This window comes from Balaenoptera borealis (genome assembly GCF_965194805.1).
Source record: "Balaenoptera borealis genome assembly, chromosome: 3".
Taxonomy (NCBI): Eukaryota; Metazoa; Chordata; class Mammalia; order Artiodactyla; family Balaenopteridae; genus Balaenoptera; species Balaenoptera borealis.
Window position 1 is genome coordinate 143,307,396 of NC_138866.1, and position 27,333 is coordinate 143,334,728.

The 27,333-nt window shown below is 37.7% G+C and overlaps 1 protein-coding gene across 13 annotated transcripts in view; it reads left to right on the forward strand.

Annotated features, from left to right (window-relative positions):
• Nucleotides 1–27,333, forward strand: part of AKAP13 (A-kinase anchoring protein 13) — a 343,304-nt gene that overhangs the window by 242,023 nt on the left and 73,948 nt on the right. For 11 of the 13 annotated variants that reach the window (XM_082388883.1, XM_082388891.1, XM_082388889.1 and 8 more), the window contains exons 9-12: nucleotides 6,470–6,545; nucleotides 11,633–11,769; nucleotides 21,643–22,013; nucleotides 24,249–24,302. In XM_082388883.1, coding sequence (XP_082245009.1) covers nucleotides 6,470–6,545; nucleotides 11,633–11,769; nucleotides 21,643–22,013; nucleotides 24,249–24,302 — 638 coding nt within the window. The remainder of the gene's footprint in view (nucleotides 1–6,469; nucleotides 6,546–11,632; nucleotides 11,770–21,642; nucleotides 22,014–24,248; nucleotides 24,303–27,333) is intronic. The other 2 variants (XM_082388894.1, XM_082388887.1) reach the window with 1 other exon arrangement.

A 27,333-nucleotide genomic window follows, 5' to 3' on the forward strand; every position in this document is an offset into this window, starting at 1 on the left:
TTCTGCAACTATTGAGGTGATCATATGGTTTTTATTCTTCAATTTGTTAATATGGTGTATCACGTTGATTAATTTGCATATATTGACGAATCCTTGCATCCCTGGGATAAATCCCACTTGATCATGGTGTATGATCCTTTTAATGTGTTGTTGGATTCTGTTTGCTAGTATTTTGTTGAGGATTTTTGCATCTATATTCATCAGAGATATTGGTCTGTAATTTTCTTTTTTTGTAGTATCTTTGTCTGCTTTTGGTATCAGGGTGATGGTGGCCTCATAGAATGAGTTTGGGAGTGTTCCTTCCTCTGCACTTTTTTGGAAGAGTTTGAGAGGGATGGGTGTTAGCTCTTCTCTGAATGTTTGATAGAATTCACCTGTGAAGCCATCTGGTCCTGGACTTCTGTTTGTTGGAGGATTTTTAATCACAGTTTCAATTTCATTATGTGTGATTGGTCTGTTCATATTTTCTATTTCTTCCTGGTTCAGTCTTGGAAGGTTATACCTTTCTAAGAATTTGTCCATTTCTTCCAGGTTGTCCATTTTATTGGCATAGAGTTGCTTGTAGTAGTCTCTTAGGGTGCCTTGTATTTCTGAGGTGTCTGTTGTAACTTCTCCTTTTTCATTTCTAATTTTATTGATTTGAGTCCTCTCCCTCTTTTTCTTGATGAGTCTGGCTAATGGTTTATCCATTTTGTTTATCTTCTCAAAGAACCAGCTTTTAGTTTTATTGATCTTTGCTATTGTTTTCTTGGTTTCTATTTCATTTATTTCTGCTCTGATCTTTATGATTTCTTTCCTTCTGCTAACTTTGGGTTTTGTTTGTTCTTCTTTCTCTAGTTCCTGTAGGTGTAAGGTTAGATTGTTTATTTGAGATTTTTCTTGTTTCTTGAGGTAGGCTTGTATAGCTATAAACTTCCCTCTTAGAACTGCTTTTGCTGCATCCCGTAGGTTTTGGACCGTCATGTTTTTGTTGTCATTTGTCTCTAGGTATTTTTTGATTTCCTCTTTGATTTCTTCAGTGATCTCTCGGTTATTTAGTAACGTATTGTTTAGCCTCCGTGTGTTTGTGATTTTTACGTTTTTTTCCCTGTAATTCATTTCTAATCTCATAGTGTTGTGTTCAGAAAAGATGCTTGATATGATTTCAATTTTCTTAAATTTACTGAGGCTTGATTTGTGACCCAAAATGTGACCTATCCTGGAGAATGTTCCATGCGCACTTGAGAAGAACGTGTAATCTGCTGTTTTTGGATGGAATGTCCTATAAATATCAATTAAATCTATCTGGTCTATTGTGTCATTTAAAGCTTGTGTTTCCTTATTAATTTTCTGTTTGGATGATCTGTCCATTGGTGTAAGTGAGGTGTTGAAGTCCCCCACTGTTATTGTGTTATTGTCGATTTCCTCTTTTATAGCAGTTAGCAGTTGCCTTATGTATTGAGATGCTCCTATGTTGGGTGCATATATATTTATAATTGTTATAGCTTCTTCTTGGATTGATCCCTTCATCATTATGTAGTGTCCTTCCTTGTCTCTTGTAACATTCTTTATTTTAAAGTCTATTTTATCTGATATGAGTATAACTACTCCAGCTTTCTTTTGATTTCCATTTGCATGGAATATCTTTTTCCTTCCCCCCACTTTCAGTCTGAATGTGTCACTAGGTCTGAAGTGGGTCTCTTGTAGACAGCATATATATGAGTCTTGTTTTTGTATCCATTCAGCAAGCCTGTGTCTTTTGGTTGGAGCATTTAAATCCATTCACGTTTAAGGTAATTACAGATATGTATGTTCCTATTACCATTTTCTTAATTGTTATGGGTTTGTTTTTGTAGGTCCTTTTCTTCTCTTGTGTTTTCCACTTAGAGAAGTTCCTTTAGCATTTGTTGTTTCGTGGTGCTGGTTTGGTGGTGCTGAATTCTCTTAGCTTTTGCTTGTCTGTAAAGCTTTTGATTTCTCCGTCAAGTCTGAATGAGACCCTTGCCAGGCAGAGTAATCTTGGTTGTAGGTTCTTCCCTTTCATCACTTGAAATATATCATGCCACTCCCTTCTGGCTTGTAGAGTTTCTGCTGAGAAGTCAGCTGTTAACCTTATGGGAGTTTCCTTGTATGTTATTTGTCGTTTTTCCCTTGTTTGCTTTCAGTAATTTTTGTTTGTCTTTAACTTTTGCCAGTTTGATTACTATGTGTCTCAGTGTGTTTCTCCTTGGGTTTATCCTGCCTGTGACTCTCTGCGCTTCCTGGACATGGGTGGCTCTTTCCTTTCCCATGTTAGGGAAGTGTTCAACTATAATCTCTTCAGATATTTTCTCGGGTCCTTTCTCTCTCTCTTCTCCTTCTGGGACTCCTATAATGCAAATGTTGTTGTGTTTAATGTTGTCACAGAAGTCTCTTAGGCTGTCTTCTTTTTTTTCATTCTTTTTTCTTTATTCTGTTCCGTGGCAGTGCATTCCAGCATCCTGTTTTCCAGGTCACTTATCCGTTCTTCTGCCTCAGTTATTCAGCTATTGATTCCTTCTAGTGTATTTTTCATTTCGGTTATTGTATTGTTCATCTCTGTTTGTTCTTTAATTCTTCTAGGTGTTTGTTCTTTAATTCTTCTAGGTCTTTGATAAACATTTCTTGCATCTTCTTGATCTTTGCCTCCATTCTTTTTCCGAGGTCCTGATCATCTTCACTATCATTATTCTGAATTCTTTTTCTGGAAGGTTGCCTATCTCCACTTCATTTAGTTGTTTTTCTGGGGTTTTATCTTGTTCCTTCATGTGATTCATAGCCCTCTGCCCTTTCATCTTGTCTGTTCTTCTGTGACTGTGGTTTTTGTTCCACAGGCTGCAGGGTTGTAGTTCTTCTTGCTTCTGCTGGTGGATGAGGCTATCTATGAGGGTTGTGCAAGTTTCCTGATAGGAGCGACTGGTGGTGAGTAGTGCTGGGTGTTGCTCTGTTGGGAAGAGCTCAGTAAAACTTCAGTCTGCTTGTCTGCTGATGGATGAGACTATCTGTGAGGCTTGTGCAAGTGTCCTGATAGGAGGGACTGGTTGTGGGTAGCACTGGGTGTTACTCTGTTGGGCAGAGCTCAGTAAAACTTCAGTCTGCTTGTCTGCTGATGGGTGGAGCTGGATTCCCTCCCTGTTGGTTGTTTGGCCTGAGGCAACCCAACACTGGAGCCTACCCAGGCTCTTTAGTGGGGCTAATGGTGGACTCTGGGAGGGCTCACGCCAAGGAGTACTTCCCAGAGCTTCTGCTACCAGTGTCCTTGTCCTCACGGTGAGCCACAGCCACCGCCCGCCTCTGCAGGAGACCCTCCAACACTAGCAGATAAGTCTGGTTCAGTCTCCTATGGGATCACTGCTCCTTGCCCTGGGTCCTGATGCACACACCACTTTGTGTGTGCCCTCCATGAGTGGAGTCTCTTGATTCCCCCAGTCCTGTCCAAGTCCTGCAGTCAAGTCCCGCTACCCTTCAAAGTCTGATTCTCTAGGAATTCCTCCTCCCATTGCCGGACCCCCAGGTTGGGAAGCGTGACGTGGGGCTCAGAACCTTTACTCCAGTGGGTGGAATTCTGTGGTATAAGTGTTCTCCAGTTTGTGAGTCACCCGGCAGTTATGGGATTTGATTTTATTGATTGCGCCCCTCCTACCGTCTCATTGTGGCTTCTCCTTTGTCTTTGGATGTGGGGTATGTTTTTTGGTGAGTTCCAGTGTCTTCCTGACGATGATTGTTCAGCAGTTAGTTGTGATTCCAGTGCTCTCGCAAGAGGGAATGAGCGCACGTCCTTTTACTCCGCCATCCTGAACCAATCTCCCAAAAAAGCTTTTATAGTAAGTCTTGAGATCAAGTAGTGATGAATTGGGGAGAATTAACAATTTAACAGAATTGAGTTTTCTGATCTATGAACATGGTGTCTCTATTTAAGCCTGCTTTAATTTTTGTTAGTAGTGTTTTGCAGTGTTTAGAGTACAAGTCTTGCTCATATTTTATTAAATTTATGCCTAATTATTTTATATTTCTTGATGCTATTGTAAATTATATTACTTTTGTTTTTAACTTCAATTTTTAATTGTTCACTCCAAATATATAGGACTAGTATTGATTTTTTTTTTGTACATTGACTTTATAACCTTCAGCTTTGCTAAACTCATTTATTCTAGTAGCATTTTTGTAGATTCCTTGAGATTTTCTCCATAGATAATCATGCCATCTATGAATAAAGTAGTAAAATTACTTCTTTTCTACACCTATGCATTTTATTTCTTTTTCTGCTTTACTGCATTGGCTAGAACCTCCTGTACATATTGAATAACAGTGCTGAGAGTGGACATTCTTGCCTTGTTTTTGATCTCAGAGTGAAGTATCAGGATTTTTTAAATAGATGCACTTTATCAGGTTGAGGAATTTCCTTTCTGTTTTCAGTGTTCTGTGAGTTTTAAATGTTGAATTTTGCCAGATTCTTTTCTGCATCTCTTGATAATCGTTAGTTTGTGGGAGGTTTTGGTCTGTTAATAAATTGATTTTCAAATGTTAAACCAACCTTGCTTTACTGGGATGAATTTGGTCACGATGTTTATCTTTTTTCTATATTGCTGGATTCATTTTCCTAACTTTTGTTCAGGATTTTTTCGTCTGTGTTCCTGAGGATATTGATTTGTAATTTTCTTATGTCTTTGTCTAGTTTTGGTGTCAGGGTAATGCTGGGCTTATAAAATGAGCTGTATATTGTTCCCTCCTCTTTTGTTTTCCTTAGGAGTTGGTGTAGAATTGCTATTATTTCTTCCTTAAATGTCTGGTGCCATTCACCTCTGAAGTCATCTGGGCCTGGAGTTTTCCTTACAGGAAGGTTTTAAACTATGTATTCAACGTCTTTAATAGAATAAGGGTGTTCAGATTATCTGTACGTTCTTGAAAGAATTTTGGTAGTTTGTGTCTTTCATGAAATGCTTCCGTTTCATCTAACTTGTTGTATTTCTTGTTCGTAATATTGATATTTCCTTATTATCCTTTCAGTGTCTGTAGGATCTGTAGTGATGTCCCCCTTTAAATTCTTGATACTGGTAATTTTTAACTTAGAATTCTTTTCTTGGTCAATCTAGTTAAAGTTTTACTGATATCAGTAAACTGATCTTCTAAGGATCCAGCTTTTGATCTTATTGATTTTATTTTTCTATTTTCTCTTTCACTGATTTCTGCTCTTTGTTTTACTTATCATGTTTGCTTTGTGTTAATTTTGTTCTCTTTCTGAGTTCTTAAGGTGGAAGCCTAGATCACTGATTTGAGACATTTCTTTTCTAGTACAGGGATTTAATATTATAAATTTTGCTCTGTGCATTATTTTGGCTGTATGTCACAAATTTTCATATGTGGTATTTCTATTTTTATTCAGCTTGAAATATTTTCTGATATTTAATGTTTCCTTAAGATTTCTTTTTAGAAGTTTTTAAAAAAATTTTTTTAAATATTGGGTTTTTCCAGACATCTTTTTGATTTTGGTTTCTAATTTGATATTGTTGTGGTCAAAGAGCATGTTTAATATGATTTTAATCCTCAAATTTGAGACTTGTGTTATACGACAGAATATATTCTATCTTGGTGAACATACCATGTGCATTTGAAAAGAATGTGTATTCTATTGTTGGGTAAAAGGCTCAGTTATGTTGATTAAATCAAATTGGTTGATGATGTTTTCCAAGTTCTTTATGTATATTCTTGCTGATTTTGTGTCTACCTGTTTTATCAATTACTGAGAGAAGGCTGTTGAAATCTCTAATGGTAGTTTTAAAAATTACATTATTTTTAATCTAATGAAAGTAGAAAGTTATAATGTTAAGATGGTTTGGAGTTGTAAAGGCTAAATTAAAAAAAAAATGTTTTAGGGCGGGTGTATGTGCTTCTTAATATGCTTTAGAATCACATAGGTTTGTATTCCATTCCCAGTCCTGCCATTTATTACCTTAGCAACTCCTCCAAGCCAAGCTATTCTTTGGATAGAGATATTACAAACTTCTTGGAGCTAGTGTGGGGATTAAATGCAATAATATATGTAGAATTCTTAACCTGATGCCCAACATACAGTAATTCTTGAATAAATAGGAATTATTTTTGCATTTTCTAAGTTGCAACCTAGGATGTGAAATGCATATTTCAATATTTGATCCTTTTCACCTGTTAACTTATTTTTCTTTTTTATTTCACCATTGGCCTGCACCATGATCTTCCTCTTTGTATATCTTTTTTCCTCTTGCTTTTATATGCCTAACTTTTACTGACAGTTTCTTTAGAGTCTTAATTGAATATAGATTGCCTTGTTGTGTTGTGAAAAAGGTTTTTTCTTGACATAATTTTACCCACTTTGCAGTAAAATGTTAAAGAAAAAGATAGGAGTGTTGGTGTGGTAGATATACTTGAAACAGCTGTATAAACATCCCACACTACTTCACTGTCTGAAACTCAATCTCTTTTTCTTTTTCTTCAGATAAACCGAGAAAGCTGGTGTACCATTGAGCCATGCCCAGATGCAGCATCTCTTTTGGCTCCCACGCAGAGCCCAGGTACGCAGGGGTTCTCCAACTTCCAATTTGCTTGAATGACTGCATCCAAAATGTCCATTTTCTAGAGCCACAGTCCCACTCTAATAACAGATTGTTTGATTTCAAGGTCTGTCCTTCATGAGCATTATGGGATAAATCAGAAGAAGGGGTGTACGTGATTTGGGTTTGTAGGCATTTTGTTTCAGAGTTGAAAATGAACATGTAATTACCTAAATTTCACTTCAGTATTAAGTTTTCACATGTGGCTTTATGATTTATTAATTCATCTGTGAAGGCGTATGTGCTGTACATGTATGTACATGTGATAAAGGTTTCTTAATATGATAAAACTATAAATATGTATTATTAAGGGCTAATCCTGGGGCTCTCGATTTTGGCTATGCATTGAAATTATCTAGGGAGCTTTAAAAATGTAGTGATCTCTGGGTCCTGCCCCTAGGGATTCTGATTTAATTGGGTTAGGGTGTGGTCTGGGCATCAGAATCTTTAAAAGCTCTGTTGGTTCCTCTGCTTTGTAGTCAAGATTGAGAGCCATAATCTTTGGAAGTATTGTCAGCAGTTGAGTGTTTCCTTAAGCACCCATGAGGTATTAGTAACATTGGATGAGGGTAAAATGCTCTTAAGACCTTGCTGGTTAATGACACAGCACATGATCTGTGGTTAGTTAGGAATCCCAACTTTTTATCCAAGTTTAGCCACTAATTCACTGTGACGTAAGGTACGTTCCCTAATGTCTATGTGCTCTATTGTCTTCCATCCCTAAAGCCTTACTGGCCTTTCTTAAGGGAAGAGTCCGAATGACCTGGTGAGTAACTGAAGTCTCTGTGACTGTTCTTGCAGCTGGTAATTTGCATTTTGGGCTCTTGAGTCGACTTTACCCAACAAAACCTCTGTTAACCTTCCCGATTTTCACTGACCTGCTTTAAAAATTACCGAGTTTTCATTTACTGGTCCTTTTAGAGACAGTTTAGCTGTGGATGTCCTGCAGTAGTATTAAATTTAAAGACAAATGGTTCAAATTCTCTATCTCCAGAGAAGTTTCCTACTGGTTCTCAATCCTCTGACTTTGCTCCAAAGGAAGTGTCAGAACAATTATGAAAAGTTCTTTTCTATTTTTCTCTCACGTGGAGAAAGAGGTTAAAGGATATTATTATGCTGTAGTTGTGTTTCGGGTCTCCGAATATTATAAGACTGACCTTGTTCACAGATTTAACTTACATTTTCCCCATCTCTCCCCCTAGAATCTTCTACTTAAAAGTATAGTACTTACTATGTTTTGGTTCTTTAAGCTGTTTGGGGCCTTTTCTAAAAGTGTAATTACTCTCAACCACTCAAGCAGTGAAACTGTCTGCTATGTAGAGGTTGCCTCATAATTTGAATATTCACAGGAAGTTTCTTCACATGCTGCAGTTTATTTTACTCGTTTAAGGAAATGAATTTTGAACCCCTGAGCATTTTCCCCAGGGCATAATCTTGAATTTTGTTCACCTTTTCCATACCCCAGCCCCCAAAAGACTTTGATCTTTTTAGAGTGATTCTTTTTAAACTTCAGTTTATCAAAACCCAAGATCTGGATTATGCTTCTGAACTTCAGACCTGAGATTTTTATTTTAGGCATAGTTTTTTGTGAATTCTAGGTACTTTCAGTCATGTAGGTTTCTTTCTTTTACTTTTAAACACAGCTCAAGAGAGCAATAGTATTAGACTAAATAAGATAGTAACATTTAAAATCACTTTGTATACTCTTCAATCCAGGATAAATGCAAACCTATTTAAATAGAAATAAATACAGATGCATTATGATTAACATGGTTCAGCAAAGCCCAGTGAGTGGGCTGCTGGTAAGTTTTCCTACCCTTCCTCAACTATAATTTGTTTACATATGTATAATTGAAACCTAAAAGACTAGATAGCACTTTAAAAGTGCACATTTTGTTAGCTTTTAAAAAGCTAGTGGCTCAGGACACAAAAGTTATAGACAGATTTATATGTGGGTCATAAAATGGGGCTGGCCCACCTCAAGGTGTAATGTCCTTACTGGATACTTGTCAAATCACATGTTACAGGTTAATGAAGCCTTAACTCCATTAGGCATGTTTATCGCATGCCTGCTGTGTCCTCAGGGGCGGAGTTCTGGTTACTATATGTATAAATTATTTCTAACCATCCCTACAACTATTTTAGGGAGGTACAAATCATCCCATTTCATTGGTATGGAAATGGAGACTTAGAGGGTCAAATTCCTTCTTGCCTGGGATCTTTTTGCTATAAGTATTCAGATCCAGATTTGAGCCACATCAGCCTCACTCTGAAACCAATGATTACTCGTTCCTGTTTATACCTTTGTTTGCTGCTCCTCTTTATTCCTTAGGAAGAGAGCATGTAAGAAGAAAGGAAAGATTTCATCCATTTTGAAAACTTGTCAACACATGTGAAATGGGGTATAGATTAGCTCTGCCTTAGGGTCCCCCCCACTTCCATTTGTGGGGTTTCATAATGTCTTAAGGTCCTTTTCTCTCCCTTGTTCCTTGTTTTCATAGTCTTCCCTCCGCCCCAGCTCACCAACCAACATTGTATCACAGCAGCAGATTCTCATCCCAGACTTGGTTTGTGGTCCGTTGTAGTGCTGGCTTGGATTTATTTTCTGGGTGAGGTATTCCTGCCAGGGCTGAGTCTGGATCTTCCCCGTGGATTTTCCATTAGAATGTCTTGAGCTGCTCTGTTTCCCAGGTCTGGAATTGGGACGTGGTCTGTTTGACTGCCAGCTGGACAGCTAGCACCTTAGCATAGTTGCTGCGGCAGCCCTTTCTTTCCTTGGCCAGTCCCCCTATTTTCCCCTCAACCATGGAGTGGAGTTTTTGATTTTTCCAAGTGGGGAAAAGGTGTGGGGGGAACAAGTAGAAAAATCACAGCCACCAGCTCCACCTAAGTTAGTACATACTCTGGGATGTGGGAAAAAAGGGACCAGAACTCCAGAATCCCCATGATTTCCAGTCTTTGAAAGGCCTTTGAAAGGCAAGGTTATTCCCATTAAGTAACACACTCAGAGATAGTTTGGACCAAGACTGAAATGGACCAAGGTAATTTTTTCTTTAACTGAAACATTTTCAGATTAATCTGCGGGCCGTGCCTCTATTCCTATGGCATCCTTTCTGTACTTCTGTGTTGAAATTACCTCTTAATATATTCATTTCTACTACAAAATTGTAAACTACTCCCCCCCACCACATACACACAAACATTAGACATCTCTTTTTATTTGGATAATTCCCAGTACCTAGTCAAATGCCTAACTAATAGAAAAGGTAATTTTATTGACAAGTGATTCATGACCTGTATCAGTGCAGTGCCTCTTTGACCCTTCCTCTAAGATTCCTGGCTAATGCAGGGCAAATTATTTATTTATTGATGATCAATTATTAGTTAATTTAGGTAAGAAAAACTTCCTCTTCTCATAATCTCTGAACACAGACCTGTACACACACACGCACACACACACACACACACGCACACACACACACACACACACACACACACACACATACATTTATTGTCTAAGCATAGACTGTAAGAATTAAAAGAGACATGAGGGGTCATCTAGTTCAGTCTCCACTTCCACTTCTGCGCAGACAGCTTTTTCGAAATGTCTTGCCACGGTCACTCAACCTTTGCTCCAGCCCTTCTGGTGAACAAGCCTCATGACTTTATAAGGCTGCCAGCCTACGGCCCGAAGCCCCGTTATAGTGAAGCTCTGGCTTCCACTTGGCGGACTTTGTTCTCCCTCCTGAATGGCACAGGGCAAATCTGCAGCCATCCTCAAGACACATTTTCTTCAAGCTCCTCTGCAACCTGAATGCATCTCAGGTGTTTCCACTCATGGTGACCTCATTACCATGCATGCATTTTTGTTTATCAGTGTTTTAATTTAATTTATCAATATTTAGGAACAAACACAACCGTATAGGTGCAGTGTTGGTGGCACATACTGGCCAGACTGTCCCCATTTTGGATTTGGGTGCATTGTCTATTAATAGAGCCTACAACTATTAGTATTTCTGTTTGTTTTGCCATAACCTTGTATTGTCACCTCCTCTTGAATTTGCTTTCAAGCAAAACCTCCAGGTAGAGTTCTCATGAACTACTAGGTAGCCAGGTTATCCACTCTGTCCCTCATCACTTAGTATCACCTGCAGGTTTGATAAACATACGTATGTTTTTCCAAATCATGCATAATGCTAACTAGAATGGAAACGCTTCATTCTTCAAAACTTCTTGAAGGAGGTTGATATCTTTCTTGGTTTCACTATGTACATAGAGATATTTTTATCTGCTGTCATCAGGTCACATGTCCTTTTTGTTTACAGAGTTAAAGAAGAGAATGGGTTAAATACTTTGCTAATTTAAGCATACAGATCTTTAGAATCCCTAGATGTACCAATGTAATATTTCTATCAAGGCCCCCTCTGTCTGGTTTACCAGAGTCCATATCCTAGTTGTTGAACTGAAAACAGATTCTAGATTATATATTTTTCTTCATCACATTATTCGTCCAATGTCAGATCTATTTAAGGTAGGAGAATTTAAATAGTTATATTTCTGGTATGGCTTAATAGAACCCGTGAGTTTAATACACTGATACGTTTTATTAGTTATGCTCCCCCTTTGTCTTTTATCTCGGTATTTTGATAAAGTAACAAGTTTCCAGAAAGAACTTAAGTCTCAAAACAGAAATTGCCCACAAACCTTATCACATAGTTTCCTAATAAGGAACTTCTGATTTTGGTAGCAAAAGAAATAAATTCTGTAACTACCGGGAGGAAAAGATCATTATTTAAATACATAGGTGGAATTATGGTTCTAAATCATTGTTTTATCTTTCTGTACCTGTGGTTTACATGACAAACTCATGGTTGTCCTGTAGTAACTGTATCAACTGAGAATTGAAAGCTAGTAATTCGACTGTGTCCTTTACAGCTTCTTAGTATGAGGAGGGAGGGGGATTGATCAGTTGGTTGATTTAAAAGGCTGGAATGAAAAGAAACTGATTTTTTTTTTAAAGCAGTGGTTGAATAAATTTTCTTTTTCAGAATGTGATAACTTCCTGGATGTTGGATTGGGCAGAGAGTGTGCCTCAAAACAAGGTGTCCTTAAAAGAGAATCTGGGAGTGATTCTGACCTCTTCCACTCACCGAGTGAAGAAGTGGACAGCATTATCTTCTCCAAGGTACTGTTGGCCTCAGTGTGTGACTCCTACTAGCCTTATAGGGCTTCTCTTCAGGTCTTAGAGAAGTGTAAATGCTCCCTTTCAGAGAATGAAGCTCCAGGTTGCCAGGCCTTAGAAAGAGGCCTTGGCCACTTTATTTTCTGTAGAATCATGGCTGGTTACGTGCAGGTTTTGAAGGTCACATTGAAGCCTAAAGAAATGGAAGTTCCTTTAATGTGAATTAAATCAGATGACAGTGAATACTTCTCAGGGGGCAGGAAGGAACCACAGCTCAGACTGTATGACGTCATGTGTATAAACTAACCACAGAGCCTTCTGATTAATGTGTTTAGGCCTGAAGCTCGCTGCTGAGCTTGGTGATGTCACCCGTCCTCATCGAGCCTGCTTCATTGGAAGTTTCTAGAGCTCTGCTCAGGAATCCAAGCTTTCTCACTAGTGAAAAGCCAAGCCCATCCACATGAATCACCTCGTGTTTTCATATAATTTGAGGCTCTAAGAGAGTGGTGGGGGTGGGGGGGTTGCTTTCTTTTGCTTATGTTTGTATCTAGTTGCAGCAAGGTTGGTTTTGTCTCCTAAGAAGAATAGAGCCCTTTCCCACAGCAGGATCAGCAAATGGTACTCAGTTATATGCCACAAGTGCTTGTCTTTATAATAGAGAGTGGTTGAGGGGGCAGAAACAAGGCAGCTGTGCAGACGCCTTTGTGAGGGTTCACGATGACTTTGGAGAAGTGATGAGAGCAGTTGGGTTAGTGGCTGATTAGGTTCTCCAAGGCAGCGTGATGATGCTGGGTTTAAAAGTTACGCTAGAAGAAGGCTTACCGTTCTGGGCTTACTGTTCTGGGACTCTGGTCTGGAATGTATTTAAGCCTCTGTGCATTTACTTTCACTTTCCCTTCATTTTTGCTCAGCGGCTCTCATACGGCCGCTTGGCCTCCCCTCGCCCTTTTCCTCGTTCCTTTTCCTTGTGGTCATTGTCTTCCAGAGGGCCTTGGAAAGACTCATGGAATTGTTACTCATAGAAGGGATTCTGTAAAGTAAAAAGTCCACACAACTTGGAGGATCTGTCCTTCTCTGAAGTTATTTAGGGAGAGGGACACCAATATGATCTTTTTTTTTTAACCAACAGAATTTAGGTAATTTCCACTGTGATTTTGAGGTTTTCATTGTAAGGACTCCTAAAGTGTCTGCCTCCCCCCAAGGGGAATACCATTCCAAAGGTGCATGTCTTTAAAAATGTATTGCTTTTGTCTGAGATAAATAGATTAGATAATATCTCTAAGTTCCAGCTTTAAAACAGTCATCAGTAATCACTGAGGCTGGGTCATGGATGCATGAGGATTTGTTAAACATTTATATATGTGTGAAAATTTTCTTAGTTAGAAATTTTTAACAAATTGCAAAGTCTCTGTTAAGAAATAATTGCTTGAACCTCCTAGGTGCATGACAGCTTGCCCTGGGTGTTACCATCTCTGCAGAATGATAGTTATTTCTGGTTACTAAATTGAATGATTTTCCTAGCTAAGGAGAATTAGAATTTACTGCATTTTACCTAATTATTCAAACTGCCAAAAGCATTTAGGAGATTGTTCATACAAATGGCCAGTGCTAGATTTGGCAGTTTTTTCAGGATGACTGGACAGATACAATTTTTAAAGGTCGCAGCATATTTCTGAATAAACTTTTACCAACATTTCATACTGGGGTGCCTCAGCAAGTCTAGAAATGGCGATGCACTTTCACCTCTTCATGCTGACAGAAGAATGTCTGATGGCCTGGGGCGAGATTTGGAGGGTCCTTCCTCTTAGTGTCTCCGCTCTACCACGGTTGTTAGTGACAGAGAGGTTTTGCAATAATGTTTTCTCTAGCATTCATAAAACCAAGGGTTTACATGTGAAAGGAAAAGGAGACAGACAGACTCATGTGTACAAGATGCTTACTTTATACTAGGCACTGAACAGAATTTTTTACGTATGTGATCACATTTCATGCTCCCAGCAACCCTGCAAGGTGGGTGGTCTTATCTTCATTATACTGCTGAGGAAATAGAGGCTCTGATTGGTAAAGAAGTTTACTCAAAATTACTCAGCTGGTAAGTAACAAAATTGAGATTTGTACCTAGCCCTAACTCTGAAATCTGTTCATTTTCTGTTATTTTGCTCTCAACCTCCAGACACCTGCATTAATAACCAGTGCTTTATATAGAAGCATGGCAGTGGCAGACAGGCCATCAGCTACTTCCTTAAAAGCCTTCCTCTGTGGTCATCCACACAACATGTACTGTGAAACATCAGACTGTCCCAGAGTTTATTCTCAGGCTCCAGCCCTCCCACTCTCCCTTCTCTAAAAAATAATCTGTAGGCAAGGCATTGCAACATCCTTTTCTGTGAACCATGAGTCGTGCGTTAGGTCACTTCCTGCAGCCACTTGTGTGACTCTGGCCTTAACAGAGGTCTCTTTAACATTAGCCTGCGGCGTTTGTCAGAACTTTCCACTTAATCTTATGTTTCCACTCAGTATGCCTGCCTCCTGGCAAGTATGACTCTTTGGTGAGTGTTGTGAGCTTCATGTTTATTCTTACGGATATTTGCTCGTTTCTAAGTTCTTTCTTTTCCATAGATCAACAGCATAAAATTTAAATTTTGTTTTTAACGTGAGAAGAAATCCTAGGACGCTTTCTGGCACTAGCTAAGAAGGATAATTGAAGGCCACAGAAAATACTAATAGTTGCTGCCTCTTTTCCCAGAGATAAAGTAAAGCCCTTACACCTTGTTTTTTCCTCCAAGTTATAAGACATATCCACAATTGATTAAGAAAATCAAAGTAACTCCCCTAAGATGCTAACCCTTAAAGGAAAATCCTTTATTTCATATGCTGTAGTTTGCTCTCAGGTACTTAAAAGCCATCCTCTGTGGTCATCCACACAACATGTACTGTGAAACATCAAGCCAAAAATTTACCTTTTATTTTAAACTTTTAGAGATAAAAGTAAATATGTTTACAGAATCCAAATTAGAAAAACTATAATCACTTATGCATAAGTATTGAAATTATTGTAATTTCAGAACTGTGAATCAGGGCTGATGCTTGCTATCAGATACTTAAATAAAGTATTGCACATAAATGGATTAAGTGATTGGCATACATTAGGATTTTAAAATATGAGCTTTTATTTTCAAGGCACATGGCAGAGTGCCCTGTGTATAATATAATAGATAATAATGTATAAGTATTTGACGAGCAAATGAATGAAAATGAAAGGACTAGTATTTTGGCAATATTAAGCATGATTCCTTCAGGTGTAGTAATAAGGTATAAACTGCATAGCTATTTCTATATTTCTATGTATGTAAGTGTATATAATGTTTACACCTCTCTATATACATATCTATATCATACCTATATGGTGTAACGCTGGTTAAGAAAGCCAATCAGGCATTTTTTTCCCCAACATTTTATTTTAAAAATTCTGAAACAGAAAAGTTAGAAGAATTGTGCAGTGAACATCCACCACCTAAATTCTGCAATTAACTTTTTATTATATTTGCTTTGTTACATAGTTATGCATCTGTCTCTCATTCTTCCACCCACCAGTTCATCTAATTTCTTTGATGCCCTTCAAAATAACTTACAGATATCAATACACTTCACCCCTAAATACTTAGAATTCAGTATTTGTTTATAGGGTTGTTGGGTTTTTTTTAATAAAATTTACATACAATGAAGTATGCAGTCTCAAGAGTACCATTCAATGACTCCCCCCCAACTTTATTGAGTTATAATTGACAAATAAAAATCATATATATTTGAGGTGTATGACATGTTGTTTTTATATATATATATAAATGCACATATATATAATACTTATATACATATACATATATACATACATACTTGTGAAGTGATTACCACAATCAGGGTAACTAACATATCTGTCACCTCACATAGTTACTTTTTATGTGTGTGGTGAAAACACTTGAGATTTACTTTCTTGGCAGATTTCAAGGATACAGTGCCTTATTATTAACTATAGTGACCATGGTGTATATTAGGTCTCCAGAACTTACTCATCTCGTAACTGAAAGTATGTTCCCTTTGATTAACATCTTCCCATTTCCCCCACCCCTCCAGGCCCCGGTAACCACCATTATACTCCCTATTACTATGAGTTTGACATTTTTAGATTTCACATTTAAGTGAGATCGCGCAGTATTTGTCTTTCTGTGTCTGGCTTATTTCACTTAGCATGATGCCCTCAAGATGCATCCATGTTATCGCAAATGGCAGGATTTCCTTCTTTTTCAAGGCTGACTAATTCTATATCCATTCATCTGTCAGTGGACACTTAGGATATTTCCATATGTTGGCTACTGTCAATAATGCTGCTTTGAACATGGGAGTGCACATATCTCTTCAAGACAGTGACTTTATTTCCTTTGGATATATACCCAGATGTGGGATTGCTGGATCATATATGGCAGTTAGTCCTGCCTTTAATTTTTTGAGGAACCTCCATACTGTTTTCCATAACAGCTGTACCTCAGTGACCTTTGATTAATGCATTCACCCATCTTTGTAACCTAAACCCCCATAAGGATATATCACTTTGGAAAGTTTTCTCATGCCCCTTCCCAAGTCTGTCTCCTCTCTAACCCACTAGAGGCAGCAACTGTTCTAATTTTTTTCACCACAGGTTAATTTTTCCTATTTCAGAACTTCATATAAATGAAATATAAATATTATCATTCCTCTTAAATAAATACCCAGGAGTGGAATTTCTGGATCATATCGTAAGTGTAGGTTTAATTTTATAAGAAATGGCCAGACCTTTTTCCAAAGTGGTTGTACCATTTTTTATTCTCAACAGCAAGAATGAGAATTATAGTGGCACCACGTCCTTACCAACATGTATAATTGTTTTGTTTTGCTTTGACTTTAGCATTTCTGGTGTGCATGTAGTGGTATCTCACTATGTTTCTGATTTGCTTTTCCTTGACACCTAATGATTATGTTAAACACATTTTCATGTGTTTATTGGCCACTTGTGTGTATCTTCCTTTATGGAATGTCTCTTCATCTCTTTTGCCCATTAAAAAAATTAGATCATTTGTCTTTTTGTTGTTGAGAAGTAGAAATTCTATATATGTATCCTGGTTACCAGTCCTTTGTTAGATTTACGTTTTGAAAATATTTTCTTCCACTCTATGGCTGCCTGTTCACTTTGATAATTATGTCTTGATGCACTGAATTTTTAAAATTTTGATGAAGTGTAACTTATCACATTTTTATAGTTATTGCTACCTGTGTCCTATCTTGTTATTGATTTGTCTGCCCCCAGCTGCAGTAACAGCTCTGTAGTCTTTAGCAATAGGATTGAATCCTAGCTGTACCTAGAATCACCTGGAGAGCTTGAAGAAGAAGAACAAGAAGAAGAAGAAGGGAAAAAGACAAAGACAAAGACAAAAAGTCTGGCCCTTACTCCAGATCAGTTAAATTAGAAACTTGAGTTTATTATGTAACCTCACTGAGCTTCAGTTTTCTCATCTATAAAATGGGAATAAGAATAGCTACTAAATCAAATAGTTGTGAGGATTAAAAGAAATCATACATCGAAATCACTTAGTATAGAGGCCCACACATGGTGAGTATCCAGTAAATAATTATTATTCAAATTTATATAATAGCTATACTGCACATATATTTAAGTAATAGATTCTCTCAAGCTTTATATAAACATCATCATTTGTTTTGGACTTTTACATTAACTTTTACTTATGTAATTATTTTGTAATTTCATTCTCCCTAGTTTATTTGGCCTTAAATTAAGCAAACCCAAGTATCCTTGGGTCACTCTGTTGGACTCAGCCCCTGCCACTGAAGCCAGAACTGTCTGTGTAAGGCTAGTGTTGGAAAGACCAGCCACTCTCACACCTTTGTAGTGCTCAGAGGGCATTCTCTCTGACGCCTATTGGGTTTTTCTAGCCTGATAACCATTTGCAGATTTTCAAAATTTTATAAACCCCAAGGAGAGAGAAGCTGATGGTAGAGATGATAGTTTTTTGTGTGTGTTCCCATCCTCCTGTATGCAGGAGGGAAACCAATTATGAAAACTCAAGAGAGGAAGGATTTGTGTGTCAGTCTCAGGTACAGACTTGGTCTTAGTTTCCCTAGTATGCTTGCTGTCTCGCATACATACGTGACTCCCAACCACCCCTTCTCTCCTCTTTCCACCTTTTAATATCTCTTCTACTTCTCTGCCCTAACCCAGTCTTAATACTCATCACAATTGTGTTTTGGCCATTTGTTTATAAGAATGAAAATATATATATACATATATTTTCATTCTTATATATATTTATATATAAATGCATAAGTATTCATATAAATATATATATATATATATATATATATATGTATGGGACTTGGGATATTATTCCTGATTGTCTGGAGGAATGGCGCCATGGGATCAGTTTAACTAGTACATTTGATTTACATGGATTCAAAACTAAGTTTTAAAAAATGTGTTAGTTTAACTGATCCCATGGCACCATTCCTGCAGACAATCAGGAATAATTTCCTAAGTCTTGAAAGTCGTTTAATTAGCAGACATTTTAAGAGAAAAGACCTCTCTGAAGAAAGACTGACACATAGCTCAAAAACTCTTAAGAGGAGCTTCAAATATTAGGCATGGAACATTCTGTCTATGTCAGAAGCCATCATTTTTTTCCCTTTCTAATATATATAAATGAAAAAACAGTATCCCCCAAGATCTGGTACTTTTTTGAGAAGGGAGGAAAATGGTGGAAGTAGTAGTTCTCACATCTGTTATTTGGCAGATATCTCTAAGAACTTTAGCACTAACAAATTCAGGGACTGGAAAGGGAACATTGCAAAAACAGTTCAAAAGTTTTAAAAACCTGCTTTCCTTCTTTCCTCTGTTATCCATGATTTAAATGGACAATACTTTTCAACAGACGTTATATTAATTTCTAACCTTTAGATCTAAAGATCATCATGTGACTTATCCATAGACACATACCTAGCTATAGAAAGGCTACGACCATACTCCGGGTTTGAGTTCTCATTACACCACTGACTACTTTCTAGTCTGCAAAGGTAGTGTAAAGATGTGATGAAGTTGGGAAATTCTTTTGAGAACGCTAAAAAAAATTTGGAAAAAAGTAATTTAGAGCCTTCTTTAGGTTCAATCTAAAGTTAAAACCATTTGCCTCAGTACTTAATAAATGAGCTCAGTCTTAATTTCTGAATTTGTCCTATTTTTCCCTTTTCAGATAATAAATGCTAGCTCACAAAAATACTTGAGTGTAAGAATATTATACTGTGTGAACCTAATTCTTAAATCAGGATCAGGAATGCAAAGCTAAAGAAATCACGTGTTACTATGAAAAAACTCCCAGATCTTTTATTTTGTGTTTTTTGTTTTTTTTTAAAAATCAGAGTTAAAAGTACACACCAAGAAATGCCATAGCACACACAGGGAACAAGGCTATGTTGAGGCTGTATGCTAGGCAGATTTCTCCTTTTTACAGAGAAATACCTGTTCTACCATCTGCAAGTCATCTTCACACTGGGAAGAGCTAACTTGTACGAAGAATGTGTGATAAATGGAAACTTCAGCTCAAAAGCTTTCATATCTTTTGAAGCCTTGCCTGTGTGTTTTAAAACAGGCTAGTCACACATTTTGCTTTTTTGATGCCCATTCTGCTTGTCCCTTGGTATTGTTTGGAGAATTAGACATTTAGGCAGCTTTAGGCAGCTTTAGTTTCCCGGGGCCGCTGTAACCAATTACCACAAGTTTGGTGGCTTGAAACAATATAAATTTATTCTTTCATAGTTCTGGAGGCAGGAGGTCCTGAAAGCAATGTATCAGAGGGGCTGCTGTCTCTGCTTATAAGGACACTACTCCTTTTGGATTCACGAACCACCCTAGTGTGATATGACCTCATCTTAACTAATAACATTTGCGAAGACTCAACCAAATAAGGTCACATTCCGAAAAGGATGTGCATTTGAGGAGGACACTACTATTCAACACAGTACAGTGAAAAAGCTAAGACATCCTAAAAGTGTATTCTAAAGTTGGTATTCATGACCATTTATAGTCTCCCTTTCTGTGGAGAGTGGCCCCAGGAATAGAAACTTTAGGATGTCCAGGTCAATCCTCACTAACTTAAAAGAAGTCATCGATAATTTTATTTTAAAACAAGACCTACCCTGTTTTAGAATCTACTTGGTAAAGCATATAGTTTTATTTTACAGTGTGGCCCAGTGAAGGGAACACTGAGGACTTTTCTGATATTGACTTTGAGATCTTATCCTTACAGAGTGGTTTCTTTTTTGTTTTGTTTTGTTTTGTTTTTAAGGTGATCTTATCCTTACAGGGTTGGTTTTCTTTTTTTTAAGATAACAGAACAGGGCAGTTTGAAAGTTGAAATCAACCTCCGTTCAAATCTTGCTTCTCCTGTACTTGGGGGGGGTGGGGGAGCCCAGGAGACAGTCTGGGCCTCAGATTTCTGACTGTCCAATGGTCCCCTCGTATCTTTCCCTAACTCATCGTTTAAAGAGCAATTAACGTAGGAAACTGTATTCTACAAGGTGGGAAAAAAAGCTCATATGAGCTTGTGAGATCCAGCCCCAGCGGTATAAAGAATGCTTTCAGAAGGTAGAGTGCTTTTGCAGTGTTATGTTAAGCCTTTAAAGTGGCACTCCCTTTAGTATGGGAGTTGTTTTCTGTTTCAAAGCTAACAGGGCTCATTAGTTTCCATAATTTTTAAAATCTTTCTTGAAGAACTGTAAGTTTCTTTACTCCTAATTAAAACTGAGTAGACTGACTAATTAGGGAAATACTGTGAAGGGGGAAAAAAAAATCAGAGAATACCTTTCTCTATTCCCTGCTCCCTATCCCATAAGAACGCAAAATAAAGGTATTAAGATAGTACAGTGCCCACATCTGTAACTCAGAATGTGAGCATGTGTCTTTTTAGACACTTTACTTATCTTTTGGGTAAATTTATTTTTTGAATGCCATGACGCTTACCTTTCCCTCACCCATCAAATTATGTGTTCTGGTGTCTTTCAGCACTTAGAGAATGTCAGGCTACTGGGATCCAAATGGCACAATTCCTGTTAGGCTCTAAAAGTTGGCCAGGGAAAGCGTATCATCACTTTATCAAAGGCTGCATTGCCAGGACTGATGACTTTATGTACAGTTTGGCTCGATAAAACTCAGCCAGTACTCAGTTAAAGGAAAAAAGGGGATAGATTTCTTGCATTTAGGTGTTCGTGGCCAGAATTTGGGCATTTGTGGCAGACTTTAGGTGGGATAATAAGCTCTTCTGCATTTTTCAAAATGCTACTGAAAACAATTAGACTTACTTTTGGAATATAAACTTCAGTATATCACTGTTGTAGACAAGCACACTACCTTGTTTTCAGTTAAGGCTTGTAAACAAAACAAAACAAAACAAAAAAACCCTAAACTTTATATGGTATGAATTTAGAGTTTTCATAAGCAGAAACCTCAGAGACATAGTTGCCCTTCATTTCAGTTGATGGTATTGACTGAAAAAAACTGACTTGAATTAGATCTGTTCCTCTGTAAGAAAGGGAAAATGATGTACTTCCCATCTAGCACCTCTAGTAAAAGGGTAAAAAGAGCATAGACCTCGACCCTACCTTTACTGGAGGCTGTTTGAATCCATCTGTGATCATGCTTTAAGAAAGAAATCTGTTTGAAGCCAACTGTGATCTTGCCTGTCCTACCCACTGTAAAGGCATTGGCTCGATGGGGAATAACAGAGAGCTGTCTGCTTGGTCCTGCCATTTCCAACCATATGTGCTTTCTCTCCATTACAGCCTGAGGAAGAACAGTTGGCCTGTGATATCACTGGATCCAGTTCCTCCACCGATGACACAGCGTCCTTGGATCGACATTCTTCTCATGGCAGTGATGTGTCCCTCCCACAGATTTCAAATTTGAACAGGTCCAGAGACCAACAATGTCTTGATGGTTTCTACAACCATGGGGTGGGAGCTGAGGGTCGAGAGAGTGAGAGTGAGCCTGCTGGCTCCGGTGAGATGGAAGAGGAGGAGATGGACAGCATCACCGAAGTGCCTGCGAACTGCTCTGTCCTGAGGAGCTCTATGCGCTCTCTGTCCCCTTTCCGGAGGCACAGCTGGGGTCCTGGGAAGAACGCAGCCAGTGACGCAGAAATGAACCAGCGGAGGTGAGACGGCAGGCTGTTTGTCTAGTCTCTCAGTGTCTGCTTGCTTTTGATTTGGTGTTATTAGTAAAAGATTTTAGGGGACCCCATGGTATAGAAGAAAGAATATAGGCTTTGGAATCAGGAAAATCTGTGTTCAAACTCTAGCTCTATAACTTACTATGTGGATAACCTTGGCAAGTTACTTGACCCTTCTGAGCTTTAACTTTCTCATCTGTAAAACACTTGCCTTTCAGAATATTTGTAATAATAAAGATTACAAGTGAAGTATGTCAGTCACGTGGGTGTTTAATAAATGGTAGCATTTTTTCAGACCAGATTTGTTCATGAAATTCAGAGATTAGAAAATTTGGGGGGGAATAGTTTCATGTCAATTTTGAATTAAAAAATAAACATGAACTCTTACAGTCTCAACACATCTAAGTCTTCACAGTGCTTCATAGAAATTGCCATCTGTTTCTAGTGCAGAGAGTTTTGATGAAGTCTAAATTACCAGTGTTTAATCCTTAAGAGATCATAATAATCATTCAATTGTTGCTATTTTTCCATGTATCACTCAGTCTTGGGGCTCTCTTGTAAGTGCCACCCAGTCTCATACCTTCAGTTTGGAAGCAGGCTATAAGAAAAGTTGGATTGGCTTCTGACCATTGGCTGCCTAGATGAATTTAAGCAGATGGCTTTAAGTGTAAAGAACAAGTGCCATGATGCCTACTGTATGTACAAAGGTGTGCCTGCTCCAGAGCTGCTTTCTTAATGAGGACAAGCAGCCAGGGGAGGAGGCTGACAGTTGTAAAACAATCGATAGAAACGGTTCACCGGCAGCAGTTATTGGTTTGTTTGCTTTTTAAAAATTCCTTGACCTCCTAATATTTTGGCTCATAGCTATAAGTACATGTAATCTGATCACATTCACTCACTCATTTATTCTTTTATTCGGCCAACATATATTAAGCACCGCCTGCATGTCAGGCATTTCTACGTTCTGGAGACCCAGAGGTGAACAAAGTCCCTGCCTTCATCATACCTTATACCTTCCTGACTTGCTACCCTTTTCAGATTCTTTTAATAACATATTGTCTCATGTAATTTTGCAACCTCTTCATGAGTCAGGTGGGATTAACCCCATTTTTGCAGATGAGACTCTGCAGGTAGTTTATATCATTTACCCAAGGTCAGTGGGATCCAGGTTTCCAGTTTCCTGGTCAGGCGCTCTTTCTACAACTCCGTATTATTCTGGGGTGGAGTTCAGGATGCTAAGCTTAAAAATAAGCGGTTGCTTTATCTGATGGGCAGTTTTTATATATATTTGAAATCCTAGATTATGTAAAAAGCAGTTTCTAAAACTTTCCTTCCCAGCTTTCCCAGCTGTATTCAAGCTGTACTTTTTTTTTTTTTTTTTTTTTTTTTTTTTTTAAGCATTCACACCACAAGAAAAAATAAGGTTGGGGGAATGATCCCTACAGCCACAATTCCCTTCCTGAAGCAAGAGAAGCTTCTTGACAGGATATACTTGTCTTAGATGATGACAACATTGAGAAATGAGGATTTATTTTATATATAATCTGTTTTCCTTTATAAACCACTATGGATCCCTTTGCCATGACTTTGATTTCCGAGCTAGATGTGCCTTCATGGGTCATGTAGCTCCAATGAGGAAATTGAAGCTCAGATTAAATGATTTTGCCCAAGATTACATGGTGATTTTAGGACTGAGCTAAGATTAGAACCGTATCACCTAAATTGTTTATATTTTCAACCTATGTGATACCATGGAACCTCCTGTTTGAGTTTATCATTAAGGATTGCTTAGCACCCCTGTCCCAATACCTCTGGAGATAATGGAATGAGAGTTAGGGTTCACTTTAATTAGTTTGACTAATTCTTATAGTATTATCTGCATATAGTGTAACCTGAATTGTAGAGTCTTAAGAAAACCCTTTTAAAGTTTTGAATGGCCTTTTTTAAAAATCCTTTTACTTTTATAATTTAATAAACCTCATTCTTGGTCACCTGATTAACTCCTTGGAGCAAGGAGGGAGCAAAGTAGCCCTTCTCAGAAATTATCAGGCCTTTTTGGTCATAATATTTTCCTGATTCCACATTCTTTCATTCCCTTACTCCCTGAACTATTTCTCTTTGGCGACTGTGTCTCTTCCCAGTGTGATGTCTGTATGTTTCATGCATTTGTATCCATTTTATTTCAACTCGACACTGACCTCTTCCACCATTCATTTTCAGTTCAATGCGAGTTCTTGGGGATGTTGTCAGGAGACCTCCCATTCATAGGAGAAGGTACAGAGCTCACTAACTTGATGGACTAACTGTTTGCCTTTGAGCTTATACTAACAAGCATCTCATTCTGCTTCATCTGTGATTAAATAGTCTATTTTTAAATAATGTCATGTCTGCTTCAGACAAATAAAATACAGGTACTTATTAATTGCTAATGTCCATTCCATATGAAATGGTTTCTCGAATTTGAAGTTTTTTCGTATTCTACTTTTATTTTTTGAAAAACAGTTTAAAAATATTTTTTCCATCTTGTGCTTTTTGGTGTTCAGATAATTTTGATAATAGGGTCTCCCCAGCTTTATCCAGGAGAATTCAAAGAAGTGTCTGTTGTGCCTATGTAATGGACCCTGGGGAGTACTTTTTCTTTCTTTCCAAAAAAAGGGGAAGAACCAGAAACATGAGTGTGCTCATGTACAGGCCCTAAAATATTTTCAACATGTTCTTTAATAATGTGATGAAAGCCTGTCTTCCTAGGCCACCTGGCACTCTCCATTCCACTGCTGATGTGGTCATTCCTTAAAGCAAGTAAGAGGCATCAGCTGATTTCTCAGGGGCCCTCTCAGTCTTTCAATTCCTTAAGTATTTTTTGTCATGTAAAATTTTGAAGCTAAAAATTATAGTGATTTATAAGCTGAAAAGTCATTTCTAGCCAGAAAGTGCTGATTTGCTTTAAATTGTTCGAATGCTGAGTTTTGTTTTATATTTACCGTACAGAAGTCATTTGTGACTTTTTCTTCCCTTGTTTGGAAAAAAATTTAGAAATCTAAAAACGATGGTTTGATTACTGTTAGTGTCTCATATTAGGAGACACTTGTAAAGAGGTATTTTTAACTATTAGCTGAAGCTGTTTGTTGGGAAGCAGGCAAATAACAGTCTTTCTTTCCCACTTCATCTTTTTCAAGTAGGTGTTTCCTTTAATTCCAGATTTTAGGCAGAGAGTTGAGCTCAAATACAAATGTTCTCATGAATCTTAGATAATCATGAACCTGGTTAAGTTTTTCTCCAGGGGAACAGGTTGTTAAATGCCTTTTTCAGTAGAAGTATCTAAAACCTTTAGAGATATATTTGTCTGACTTTCTTTTAAACTCTTCAGTATGGACTTATTAAAATCATGCACTGGATGACACTGGAAGATGACAAGTTGCTGGATACAGTCCAGGTTAGCATGTAGAAACAGCCATCACAGCAGCTCCAGTGACGGTTTCATCCCTAGTCACATTTCTGTACGAAGAACATGGGTTATAATTTTAAATTTTGTGTTAAGCCTTAGCTACTAAAATTGAAACATTCCAACAAGTATTAAAAGGTGGGGGGAGCGGGATACTTGTTTTTGTTTTTTTTAAATCTGGAACTACTAAATCTCAAAATAAAGCTAAAGAACCATGAATTGTTACCTCCCCCCAGTTGAGGAATTGAGGAAATTAGGATGCTCTCAAAAATACTCTTAGTTGTGAAAGAAATTTTCTGCTACTGTAGGACCATCTGCAGCTTCCTTCCTGAATCCTTAGAAAAGCTTTTCAGATGCGGTTTCTGTCTCCCTGTAGTTCTTCGTTCTCTTCATCCTAAATTTCATCCCAGTCTCTCACATCATTGTCATTTTCTGAGAGTAAAGGGAAGTTTAAATCTGTAGAAAGAAAGACATTATTTTAGTTTTAATGAATGGTAAATTGGCAAAATATATTCAGTCACTAATTTTTTCTATGTTCTGTTTTTAATAAATTGGCTATTTAGGCATAATGTGCGTTTTTATTAACAGTTTAGAGATATCAAATTAAGTTAATTTTCAAAGAATGGACTTCTGAATCTCATGTGTGTCTGCAGACTATATCAAGTCTTGCTTCCCTCCCACAAGTAAATTATAAGTCAGTCTGGTCTTGCTTAGCAGACTAGTAGAGACATGTCTCAGGTGTGTATTTCCACTATCTGCTTTTGCACTTGTGAGCTTTGTACTATTAATTTAATCTGATTTAAAATGTTTTACCATTTAAATTATTTTTTAATGATATTATTTTTAAGATTTACTTTTAGAGGATCCATAGAGGTAGCTCATATTTATTCTCCCACCATTTTCCTTGTCTTTTTTCGTCTGTCAAAAACCTCCCACTTGTCAACAAAACAGAGTTATCAGCTGTATTCAAGACGAAAGTGAGTTTTTTTGGTGTCTGTAGGTCTTCCCATTTGAAGGTTCAGGAAGCTGATTGGTTTTACTGTTATCCCCCTTCTTAAAACAATGTCACTGAGGACCTTAAGGCCAAAATAGTAGCAGTGTTATTTTTTAAATGATAGCTTTTGTTAATCAGAAATCCTCTCCTATGGATGCAGCTCCTTTCACAGAGTATCTGATATTTTGAATTGGTTATTTTTTGGCTGGTTATGTTTACTTAGCATTTCCAACCCCAGATTTTCTGTTCTTGCTGCTTGAGAATAAATATCAGTGCTGAGATAGTCAAGGAAGTAGATGATCAAGTGGATTTTTTAAAATCTTGTGGGAAAGTGGATACAAACCTAAAATTAAGAGACACATTGCTCACTCAGTACTATAAAATTCCTTTTCTTTTTAAGGAAAGAAATCCCTTCGTTATCATTAAAATACAAGGAAACAGGATCATTGTTATATGCTTTATCTTTAGCATAGGAGCCTGGTGAATAGGGTTTGAAGGTGAATCTAAGTGTTGATTGGGTATCATTATGAAAGATATATGAATTGTCTGGCTTAGATGGATCCTTAATGGAAACATGAAAAAAACTGATGACTCAGTGAGCCTACCCTAGTGCAGTTTGTCATCGTTCCTTTTAGTTAAGGATTAGAGATACTGGGGTAAGGGAGTTGGAGGAGTGGTGGGATGTATAGAGAGATTGTCCCCAGTAGTGGAGGTTGGAACAAAGAAGAAGCCACAGGTAGGGTGGATTCTCTGTTCAGGGTTCTCTAGGAGGAATTCTTGGTTTTCCAAGATTGGGCTTGTTATCCTGTAAAGAATTCACGTAGTCATTTCCAGCACATTATGTAGATGGACATCAGTAGAACAATTTT